This window comes from Ursus americanus, chromosome 6, assembly GCF_024610735.1.
Source record: "Ursus americanus isolate L20-20 chromosome 6, mUrsAme1.1.p, whole genome shotgun sequence".
NCBI classification, from domain to species: domain Eukaryota; kingdom Metazoa; phylum Chordata; class Mammalia; order Carnivora; family Ursidae; genus Ursus; species Ursus americanus.
Window position 1 is genome coordinate 69,379,063 of NC_142132.1, and position 12,684 is coordinate 69,391,746.

A 12,684-nucleotide genomic window follows, 5' to 3' on the forward strand; every position below is an offset into this window, starting at 1 on the left:
GTCTTTATTCACAGACAACATGACTATATAGAAAATCCCAAAGAAGCTATAAAAAGGCTACTAGGATAAGTATTTAGCAAGGTTCCAAGATACTAGCCTAAATATACAGCAATTAAGTCTGTATATCATCAATGAACAATCAGAAATGTAAGTTATACAACACAATACCACTTACAATATCATGAAACGCATGAAATTGTAATAAGTATGAAAAAAATATGTGCAGTAATTGCAGGTTGAAAAGTACATAATAGTTGACATAAGTTAACAAAGACTCAAATAAATGGAGCAATATCATGTTCCTGGATAAGAAGATTCAATATTGTTATGTCAGTTCTCCCCCTATTGTTCTATAATTCAATATAATTTCTTTAAAATTTCAACAGGCTTTTGTTATAGGAATTGACAAAAACATTCTGAAACTTAAACTGAACAAATAAGATCCATAATAGCTAAAAGTTTTTGAAAAACAAGAATCATGTTGAAACACACCATCTTATTTCAAGACTTATCATAAAGGTACAATAATCAAAATACTGTGGTATTGGTGTAAGATAGACATATAGAACAACAGAATAAAATGCAGTCCAGAAATAGACCTGCACATATCTGGATAATTGATTTAATAGATTCTATTGTTTTTAGAGTTTCACAGAAAAATTTTATGCTCACAGCAACACTGAGTAGAAAATAGAAAGAGATCCCATATACCCTTTGTATGCCCCCCACACACAGCCTCCTCCACTACCAAAATCTTGCACAAGCATACACATTTATTATAACTGATGAACCTACATTGATAAATCATCATCAACAGAAGACTATAGTTTACATTAGGGTTCAATCTTGGTGTTAAACATTGTAAAAGTTTTGAGAAATGCACAATGAGAGAAATCTGTCATTATAATATCATACACAGTAGGTTCACTGCCCTTACAGAGCATTTTTATTGTGTTTTGCCTATTCATCCCTCCCCACTAGCTGCTGGCAACCACTGATCCTTTTATTGTCTTCAGAGCGTTGCCATTTCCAGAATGTCATATAGTTGAAATCTTAAAATATGTACCCTTTTCAGATTAGCTTCTTTCACTTAGTAATATGCATTTAAGATTCCTCTATGTTTTTTCATGGCTTGATATCTCATTTTGAGGAGCATGAGTAATATTCCATTGTCTGAATGTACCCTAGTTTATTTAGCCATTCACCTACTGTAGGACATCATGATGGTACCCTAGTTTTGGCAATTATTAATAAAGCTTGTATAAATATTCATGTACAGGTTTGTGCACAAAGTTAGGTTTCCAATTCTTTGGGTAAATACCAAGGAGCACAATTGCTGGATTGTATAATACAAATATGTTTACTTTAAAAGAAACTGCCAAACTGTTTTCCAAAATGGCTATATGATTTTGCATCCCCAGTAGAATGAATCAGAGTTACTGCTGCTGCACATCCTTGCCAGCATTTGGTGTTGTCAATGTTCCTGATTTGGGCTATTCTAATAGCTGTGTAGTAATATCTTACTGTTATTTTAATTTGCAATCCCTGAATGACATACAATGTTGGGCATATTTTCATATGCTTATATTTGCCATCTGTATACCCTCATCGGTAGGGTGTCTGTTCAGGTTTTTGTCCATTTAGTCAAGTTATTTTTCTTATTGTGATTTTTAAGAGTTCTTCATATATTCTGAATAACAGTGTCAGATAGAATTTTTGCAAATATTCTCTCTCAGTGTATAGCTTATTTTTCATTCTCTTGACAGTGTCATTCATAGAGCACAAATTTTTAATTTTAATGAAATCCAGCTATCACTTCTTTCTTTCATGAATTGTGCCTTTATTGTTGTATCTAAAATGTCATCAGCATACCGATATCATCTAGTTTTTCTCCTATGTTATCTTCTAGGAGTTTTATAGTTTTGCATTTTACATTTAGAACTATTATGCATTCTAAGATAATTTATGAGAGAATGCAAGGTCTGTGTCTGGATTCATTTTTTCATGTGCGTGTCCAGTTGTTCTAGCACCATTTGTTGAAAAGACTATCTTCGATACATTGTATTGTTTTTTCTCCTTTGTCAAAGATAAGTTGACTGTATTTATGTGGATCTATTTCCGGGATCTCTGCACTATATCATTGATTTGTCTATTCTTTCACCAATAACACACTGTCCTGACTGTAATATTTTTATAATAATCCTTGAAGTTGGGTAATGTCAGTCCTCCAACTTTATTCTCCTTCAATATTGAGTTGGCCATTTTAGGTCTTGTCTCGCCATATAAACTTTAGAATCAGTTTGTCAATATCCACAAAATAACTTGCTGGGATTTTGATTGAGATTACATTGAATCTGTTGATGAAGTCAGGAAGAACCGACATCTCGGCAATATTGAGTGTTCCTACTCATAAACAGGAACTATCTCTCCATTTGTTTAATTACTTGATGTTGTTCGTTAGAGGTTTATAGTTCTCATATAGACTGTGCATGTATTTTGTCAGATTTATACTTAAGTATTTCATTTTAGGAGGTGCTAATGTAAATGGTACTTTTAGTTTCAAATTCCACTTGTTCATTGCTGGTATATAGGGAAGTGATTGACTTTTGTATATTAACCTTTTATCCTCCAATGTTGCTAAATCACTTTTTAATTCTGGGGTGGGGTTTGGTCAATTTTTGAATTTTCTATATGGAAAATCATGACATCTGTGAAGAGATGGTTTTATTTCTTCCTTGCCACTCAGTATACCCTTATTTCCTTTTCTTATCTTATTGCATTAGGCAGGACCTCCAATACATTGAAAAGGAGTAGTGAGAGGACATCCTTACTGTCTTCCTGATATTAGTGGAAAAACTCCTACTTTCTGACCATGATGATGTGAGTTGTAGGTTTTTGTACAAGTTCTTTATCAGGTTAAGGAGTCCCCTCTATTTGCCAGGAGTTTTTGTCATGATGGGTGCTGGATGTTTTCAAATGTTTTTTCTGTGTCTATTTATATGATCATGTGATTTTCCTTCTTTAGCCTGTTGATGTGATGGATTACATTAATTGATTTTTGAATATTGAACAAGCCTTGCATATTTCAAATAAATTACATGTTATGGTGTATGATTTTTTTTTATATGCTGTTGGATTTGACTGGGTAATAATTTGTTGAGGACTTGTGCATCTATTCATGGTATTGACCTCTAGTTTTCTTTTCATGTAATGTCTTTGTGTGGCTTTAGTGCCAGGGTAATTCTGATTTCATAGAATGTATTAAAAAAAGTATCCCTTTCACCTCTACCTTCTAAAATCAATTACAGAAAATTGGTACAATTTCATCCCTAAATGTTTGGTAGAATTCATGAGTGAACTTATCTAAGCCTGGTGCTTTCTGTTTTGTAAATTTGTTAATGATTGATTCAATTTCTTTAATATATGCAAGCCTAATCAGATAGGACTTTGTTCTTGTGTGAGTTTTTGGTGGATTATGTCTTTCTAGAAATTGGTCCACTTCATCCAAGTTATCAAAGTTGTGGGCATAGAGTTATTCACAATACTCCTTTACTATCCTTGTAATGTCCATGGAATCTGTAGTAATATTCCCTCATTTCTTTCTGTAATTAGTAATTTGCATTTAATTTATTCTTGAGATTTCTTCTCTGACCTATGTGTTACTTAGAAATGTGCTGTTTGGGGCGCCTGGGTGGCACAGTGGTTAAGCGTCTGCCTTCGGCTCAGGGCGTGATCCTGGCGTTATGGGATCGAGCCCCACATCAGGCTTCTCTGATGGGAGCCTGCTTCTTCCTCTCCCACTCCCCCTGCTTGTGTTCCATCTCTCGCTGGCTGTCTCTCTCTCTGTCGAATAAATAAATAAAATCTTAAAAAAAAAGAAAGAAAGAAATGTGCTGTTTAATCTCCATATATTTGGGGATTTTTCATTCCATTGTGGTCTCAGAGCAGGTGCTGTATGCTTTCTATTGTTTTAAATTTGTTAATACATATCTTACAGCCTAGAATGTAGTCTCTCTTAGTGAATGTTCCATGTGAGTTTGAGATGTGTATTCTGCTGTTGTTCGATGAAGTAGTCTACGTGTGTCAATATATTCAGTTGATTAATTATGCCGTAGAGTCCAACTATGCCCTTACTGATTTTCTGCCTGCTGAATCTGTCCATTTCTGATAGGGAGGTGTTAAAGTCTCCAACTGTGATAGTGGATTCATCTTTTTCTCCTTGCAATTTTATCAGTTTCCCCTTCACATATTGTGGTGCTCTGTTGTTAGGTGCATACTCATTAAGGATTGTTATGTCTTCTTATTAAATTAATCCTTTTAATATTATGCAATGCTACTCTTTCTCTCTGAAAAATTCCCTTACTCTGAAGTCTACCTATTGCTCTGAAGTTTGAAATTAATATAGCTATTCTTGCTTTTTTTGATTAGTTTTAGCATGGTATATATTTCTCCATCCATTTACTTTAAAGATATATGTGTCTGTATATCTAAAGTGGGTTTCCTGCGGACAATATATAGCTGGGTCTTGTTCTTTGATCCTCTCTGACAGTCTCTGCCTTTCACTTGGTGTATCTGCACCACTGATGTATACAGTCATACTGATATAGTTCAATTAATATCTGCTATATTTATTATTGCTATTTATTCACTGCTCTTGTTCTTTGTTCCTATTTTTGTCTTCCACTCTTTTTTTGCCTTTTGTGGTTTTAATTGATTTTATATGATTTCATTTTCTCTCCTTTATTAACACATCAGTTATACTTCTTTTTTTAAAACATTTTTTAATGGTTGCCCTAGTGTATGTAATATACATTTATAGTTAAGTCCCTTTCAAATGAAACTATACCACTTTATGGGTAGTGCAAGTATCTCACAATAACTATATACTTGTGTTTATTTGAATACATGGTTGCAATAAGAACAGAAAAATGAAAGTATTTAACCTTCACTTATTCCTTCTCTGATAATCTTCCCTTTTTTATGTAGTTGTGTCAGATCAACATTATTCTCCTTTCCCCAAAGAACTTCTCTTAACATTTCTTGCAAGGCAGGTCTACTGATAACAAATCTCCTTCAACAAGTCACTTCTGAAGGATAATTTTTCAGGGTACAAAATTATAGGTTGGTGGAGTTTTTTTCTCTCAACACTTTAACTATTTCACTCCCCTCTTGTCTCATCTGAATAGTTTCCTGTCACAGTCAGCTCAGGCTGCCTAACAAAATACAGTATGTGTATCACAAAACATGTTGTCTTAAACAAGATAAATTTATTTCTCACAGTTCTGAAGTCTGGAGGTCAAAGATTATGGTGCTGACCCAGTCGGTCAGATGATTGCATGGGCTCTCTTCCTGGTTTGCAAATGGTCACATGCTTTGTGTCTTTAAAAGCAGTGAGAGAATGAGCTCTGGTGTCTCTCTCTCTTCTTACAAGGGCACTAATCCCATCATGAGGGCCTCACCCTCATGGCCTCATCCAAACATAATTATCTCCCAAAGGCCCATCTCCAAATATCATCCCATTGGGGGTTAGGGTTTCAACATATGAATTTGGGGAAACAATTCCGTCCATAGGTGTTCCTGAGGAGAAATCAAATACAATTTTTATCTTTGCTCCTCAAAGGTAAGCTAAGGATATTTTTTCCCTCTGGTTTCTTTCAAGATTTTTTCTTTACCTTTGATTTTTAGCATTTTGAATGATATGCACTGGTTTAGTTTTTGCTTTTGTTGTTATTGTTGCTTTTGAATTCATCCTAGTTGGGGATTTTTGAGCTTCCTGAATTTGTGGTTTGGTGTCTGATATTAAATTGGGGAAATTCTTAGTCATTAGTACTTCAAGTATTTTTTTCTGCTCCTTTCTGTCTTCTCTTTCTGGTATTTTCATTACACATATGTTACACCTTTTGTAGTTGTTCCATAGTCCTTGGATATTTTGTTTCTTCAGTCTTTTTCTCTTTGCTTTTTCATTTGGGAAGTTTCTATTCACATCACCTTAAGCTCAGAGATTCTTTGGCTGTGTCCATCAAAGGCATTCTTCATTTCTGTTACAGTGTTTTGTTTTTGTTTTTGTTGATTTTAGTCTCCAGCATTTCCTTTTGGCTCTTCCTTAAAATTTCCATCTTTCTGCTTACATTGCCCATCTGTTCTTACAGGCTGTCTACTTCATCCATTAGAGCCATTAGCATATTAATCACAATTGTTTTAAATTCCCAATCTGATAATTCCAACATCCCTGCCATATCTAAATCTGATTCTGATGCTTATTCTATCCCTTCAAACTGTGTTTTATGCCTTTAGTATGCCTCATAATTTTTTTACTACTGGGTGAAAGGTTTACTGTGGTAAACAGGCCTCTACTAATGTGGTGTTAAGGTGTATTGGGAGAAGTATTGTATCGTCCTATGATCACTTGCTAGTTTTCTAGTGACCCTGTGCCACTGGACTGTGAACTTCGTAAGTGCTTCTGAGTCCTGTCCCCATCTTAGGTGGGACAGAAGAGCCAGAGGGTTGGATTGGAGTTGGTGTTTCCTTTTGCCTAGATGGAAGTCTAGAGCCAACTAGAGTTTGGTATTTCCCTTCCTCCAAGTCAGTGAGGCTCTGAAAAAATCCCAGTAGTTCAGGCTGTGGTGAAATCTTGAGGGCAGGCCTTGTTAAGAAGAGCAGACTAATGCTCTGATAGGTATTTCAAAATGTTTACTCTTCCCCTCTGCCTGCTGAAAGCATGAGGGGATTTTTCTCTGATGTTCCCTGGGAAAACCTGCTCAAGCTCCTGGAGGTAAAAGCCACAACAGTGTGGGCTCTCTCTGATGACTGGGTCCCCCTGGAGATACTAACTCACAGACTCGCCCATACTGAGGCTTCGGCGATTCCTCAATGACACTTCAGGTTTTCCTGCCCTGGGACTGGTTCCCACAGAGGTTTCTGCTCCTGGGTCCCGGCTCCAGTAGGATGTGATTCCCTGCACCTGCCCGTCTGTCTCTCCAACTTTGGAAGCAGCAATCTGCTTGCTTTTTGCCTTCTCTGACGGATTTAAAAAGAGTTGTTGATTTTTTAGTTTGTTCAGCTATTTACTTGTTCTTAGGATGCGGTAACAACTTCCAAACTCCCTACATCCTGGACCAGAAACTGGAAGCCGGTAATGGTGTTTTCACAAAGCTTCCAAGGTAGTTCAATGGGGAAAGGTTAGTCTTTTCAACAGTTGTGCTAGTGAATCTCAAGCTTCACCTCATCTCGTACATAAAAATCCACTCGAACTGGATCACAGTGCTAAACATAAGAGCTACAATCACCAAACCTTCAGGAAGAATTTTCATGTTAGGTAAATATTTCTTTAGATAGGACATAAAAAGTACAAACCATAAAACAAATAATTGACAAACTGGATTTCCTTATAATTAAACACTCTGCTCTTTGAAAAATGCTGTTAATGAAGGGGATAGACAAGCCAAGAGCTAGAAAAAAATATATGTGCAATAAAAATTTGATAAAAGACTTGCATTCAGAACGTGTAAAAAAATTCTTATATCTCAATGAGAACATGTAATGCACTTTTTAAAAAAGATTGGTAGTAAGGAGGGCACATATTGCATGGTGCACTGGGTGTTATATGCAAGTAATGAATCATGGAACATTACATCAAAAACTAGGGATGTACAGTATGGTGACTAACATAATATAATAAAAAATTATTATGAAAAAAAAAAGAAATGAAGAGAGTAAGTCCTTCCTAACTTTTCAACAATCAAAATTTAAGTCAAATTAATTTACAACAGGAAATCACTAAATTCTGTTTACAAGGTTAAAAAAAAGATATTTATTTATTTATTTGTTTATTTATCTATCAGAGAGAGAGATAGAGCGAGCACAAGCAGGGGAAGTGGCAGGCAGAGCAGGAGAGGGAGAAGCAGGCTGCCTGCTGAGGAAGGAGCCTGATGTGGGACTTGATCCCAGGACGCTGGGATCATGACCTAGGCCGAAGGCAGACGCTTAACCAACTGAGCCACCCAGGCGTCCCAATGCAATTTTTTAATGGACAAGACTTTAGCGTATTTTTCACCAATGAAGATACTTAAGTAGCAAGCGAGCATATGAAGCCCAGTTGACAGCATTCATCATTACAGAAATGCAAATTATAACTACAATTAGATACCAGTTCATACTAGAAGGAGTACTATTTTTTTTAAACTATTAAAATATTAAGTGCTAGAAAGATCTGGAACACTTGGAAATCTCAAAGATCATGAGGGGATCAAAAATGGTACACACTTTGGAGAACAGTGGCAGTTTCTTAAAAAGTTAAATATTAACTAACCATTTGACCCATCAATACCACTCCTAGGTATTTACTATGTATAAATAAAAACACATATCCACACTAATACCTATACACAAATGTTTATAGAAAATGTGGTATATACACATGATGGAATATTAATCGGCCCTTGAAAGAATGAAATCTTGCCACTTGCAATGACACGGATGGAGCTAGGAGTATAATGCTAAGGGAAATAAGTCAGTCGTATGATTTCACTCATATGTGGAATTTAAGAAACAAAACAAATAAGCAAAGGGAAAAAAAGAGAGAGAGAGAGAAACCAAGAAACAGACTCTTAACTACAGAGAACACACTGATGGTGACCAGAGGGCAGGTGGGTGGGGGATGGGTGAAACAGGTGACGGGGATTAAGGAAGGCACCTGTCGTGATGAGCATCGGGTGGTGTATGAAGTGTTGAATCACTGTGTTGTACACCTGAAACTAATATAAGTGTATGTTAACTAACTGGAATTAAAATAAAAACTAAAAACAGAAACAAAACAATACATCTTTAAAATTTTTTTAAATAAAAAAATTAAAAAGGGATGAAAAATAAATACATAAACAAACACTGAAACACAACAGAGTAAGTACTATACCAAGGGCCCTGCAAGTAAGAGCTTGTGACCCCAAAATTTTATAGGCAGCTCTTTTACCAAAAGGCGGCAGAAAGAGGTCCTCAGAAGTGCAAGGACTCAGAAAATAACTATTCAAGTACTTTTCCTGAATAAAATACCGGGGGTCCTGTGACAAAATAAACGAATGTGTTTCAAAACAAAGAACGCCAGAACATTGATTTGTTACGTAATTGTTGTTCTGCACGATAGGATAAACGTGGTGACAGGTCACCACCAGCACCTAAATTACCTTTGTGTATTAGAAGAAGGAATCTTCCTCTTCCTCCCCCTTTCTTTATCCCAAAGAAAATATCTTTATGGAAAGGATGGAAGGAGTGAGGGAGGAAATCATGCTGTGGGTGATCACAGACAGATTCCATGGGAATGCCCTAGGAGATAATCATATCACACTCCTTCCCTTGCACAACGGGGAACAAACAGTTATCTTTCTGCCACTCACAACCAGGCATTTAATAACATTTTAAGTTGCTCTTTTTAAGAAGTTAGCTAAGTGTCATTGGACAGATAGTAAAAACCCTTTGGAACTTGCGTTATTTTTATTTGCTTTTTTGTGTTTAATTTTTATTTTATCAAAGAGGTATCTGTTGTTTAAAACAGTAAATGTAGGATGTCCATCAACTCAAGAAATATGTGTAACCTTAATTAACGTTTTTCCCAAACGCAGATGCCCCGACAACATTGTGTGTGTTACTGCCTTCAGACGTTACGGAAACCCTACAGTTCTATGCCACCGAAAATGAGCAGAAATGGCCCCTCATGGCCCAAATGCCTGCCTCCTGAATGCAATGCCTTCCAGCTGTTTCTTCCGCAGCTAGGACCCTCCTTATTTCCAGGGAACATGCTTGTTTTGTTATTTCTTGACTTTTTCCAATTTTAGATATTATTTGCTGACTTTCCAGGATGGAAGACAACATTAAGATGGTCCCAAAGCTCACACTCACACACACTCACACACACTGGCACTCACTCCCCCACCCCCGCTCACTTCCCCCCTTCTTCCACTATAGATGTAACCGTTACTCAGAGCACCATAAATGCAAACTGTCATTCACAGCTGAGCCACACGTGCCAATCGTTACCTTTCTTTTCAGACACAACTTTGGTGTTTTCCTAAAGTTAACGCTCCTCTTGTTTCATCCTCTCAGGCCTTCCCTGCTGCCAGCCTGAGCTTCAACTTTCTCCATCTGGATAAATCGACGGGCCATCTGTTTTCTAGATTTTTAAATTTTGTTGCTATCATATCCTCTCCTGTTCTCTGTCCACAAAGCTCCAGGGAATTTTATCTCTTTCCCATCTTGGGAGCGCTATTCCAGAAAGCAGAGAAGGGAAACCCACCGGTCCTATGGACCACCGTGCTCAGCTGAGGCCCCTGCAGGGCTCGGTAATGACGCTGAGAGGTGCGCGTGCAGGGGGTCAGTGCTCCCTGGCAAATCAGGTATCTTGTGGTGTCTTCAAATACCACCGAGGCCCCACCGCCAGGCCCTGCTATTCCTGATGCGCTCGGATCCCATTTCTTTCCTGATTAGAGGCAAACATGTGTTCACTTAAAGCACCGGCTGATTTCACAGGTCGGGGGAGAAGGGAGCAGGCCCTCAGGCCTCACACCTACCTTCACGGCGCTGAAGCACAAGGCGTGGAGCAGGCCGGCGGCCGCGGCGCTCCGGGCCACGCTGTAAACAGCCGAGGTCAGCCCGGAAACAGCTGCAACACAAACACCCACAGTCTCACAATCAACACAAGGGAGAAGACAAGGTGGTAGCTTTCAAATGCAAAATGCCTGCCAAAGGGGCTAGGAATAGCTCCAAGGGATCAGTCAAAAGTACCCGATGATGTAATACAAAAAAAGAGGGAGAGATCGACCACTTAGTAAAAATTCTGGAGGAAAACATTGAAAAGGAATTTTTGGCAACATTCTTAGAAGACCGTGTGAACATGTCCAGCATGGAGGTGGGGAGGCCTCCTTGCTTCCAGCTGAAAGCTGCTGGCCAGAATAACCTTCACGGATGAAGGTGTCCTTGGGAGGAAGGGGGCATGGAAAGAGAGAGATTGGTCTCACCAACAAGCAGTGCTTGTGGGCGTCTGTGCGTATCCGTGTGCATCTGTGCATGTGTGTGTGTCTGTGTGCGCGTCTCTGCGTGTGTGTGTGTGTGCATTTGTGCGTGTGTACGCGCGTCTGTGTGTGTGTGTAATGAGGTGGGAATGATACTGGATCCCCCGCTATGCTGTAGCGCTTTGTGTACCATTTCATTTCATTCTTACAGCGACTCTATGAGATCCACGTGTTTATTTCCATTCAGAGAAGAGTAAATTTTACAGTTAAGCCATCCGCACGGTCTACAGGTACGAATTAGGCCAGGGTTTAGCCGCCGTGGGCGGAATCGAAGGTGCTATGTCAAGGGAGGGTCCACACGGAGGGAGACCCGGGTCCCCCGTCTGTACAGGTGCATGCCGGCAGCAGCTTGGAGTTCAGGACAAAGAAAACTGAGCTGTCCGGACTCTAATCCTATTCAGCCCTTATCAGAACTTAGACTCCTTTACAGGAAGAGTGGGATGTAGATCACTTACCAGAACCTCCGAAAAACAGCATGTCAATTTGTTCCAAAAGATAAATGCAGAATGTGTTGATCTGCGGGAAGAGCCCGAGGAGGGAAATTGCAGGGAAGCAATATAAAAATACTGGAAGTGAACAGACAAAATGGATGTTAAGTGTGCAGCTCCTGGCCACCAGGTCCCCGAGGCAATCCTGTCTGCTCCCCTTCCAGTCCCGGCCACCACCCCCCCGCCCCATCCTGGAGGCAATACTGGACTCCCCGCACCCACAGGAGGAAGGTCTGCGGGCCGAGTGGAAATGTGCTTGTGGAAGTAACAAGGGGCTGCGTCTGAGGAGAGAGAGACCCAGGCAAAGAACGCAGGTGAGCCCAGGACCCAGCAGAGACCTTGGGGGAGGGGGGATCGCCACATCTAAACACCGCCCGCTAATTCGGGTTCCGTGGGAACACCAGGTTCGCAGACGAACAAGGGAGGGTCATGATTAAGGAAACACACACGGTGACAGCAGGACACTGAAGGGCCTGACTTCCTGGGGCCTGGAGCATCCAGGACATGAAGGTGGTCCTGCCTGGCCAGAGGAAGATGTGCCCCCTCCCAAAATTGCAACAGTGCCCTGGATAAGACCGCCACACGCCAGGATTCCACGTTTCACAGAGATCACTTATTAAAGGAAGTCAGACGAGCTAGAGTTGGATTTTACAGCTCTGTCCCTGTCCTCCTCCCTCCCCCAAGTCTCTGCAAGTTGGGTTTCATAGAAACACAGAAACTGCCATTCCTTCTGCTCTAACACATCTGTCTTCTGTCTCCGTTTATTGAGGAGAATGTCAATGAAGTTTGATCCTGGTAAGTCCTAATAAAACTAAGGAAATTTGATTTGAAATCCCATAGGCCTGAACTTTGGAACCGTGTGCCAACACTGTACACAGACCACAGTCGACAGTGGGAGTGGGGCTGATGGAGGGGGAAGGGGTTCAGCTCTTTCTGAAAAATCAGAAATGAAAACTTTCCATCGTGAAATCGTAGAAACAAGAGTCTTCGTACGTCCCATGCTCTTGCTAATAGTGGCTTGAAAGTCAGTATAGGACAGACCCTTCCACAACAATACCAAGGAACTGTTCCAACTCTCTTGGGGTCGGAGCCATAGTTTGATACACATGGTGATTTTGCTGTAATGTTTTCCGTGG

General features: G+C 39.5%; 1 protein-coding gene across 1 annotated transcript in view; it reads right to left on the bottom strand.

Moving 5' to 3' along the window:
• Nucleotides 1–12,684, bottom strand: part of PCNX2 (pecanex 2) — a 293,441-nt gene that overhangs the window by 183,237 nt on the left and 97,520 nt on the right. Inside the window, exons 14-15 of the mRNA XM_045783277.2 lie at nucleotides 11,516–11,626; nucleotides 10,560–10,651 (exon numbers count right to left, since the gene is read on the bottom strand). Coding sequence (XP_045639233.2) covers nucleotides 10,560–10,651; nucleotides 11,516–11,626 — 203 coding nt within the window. The remainder of the gene's footprint in view (nucleotides 1–10,559; nucleotides 10,652–11,515; nucleotides 11,627–12,684) is intronic.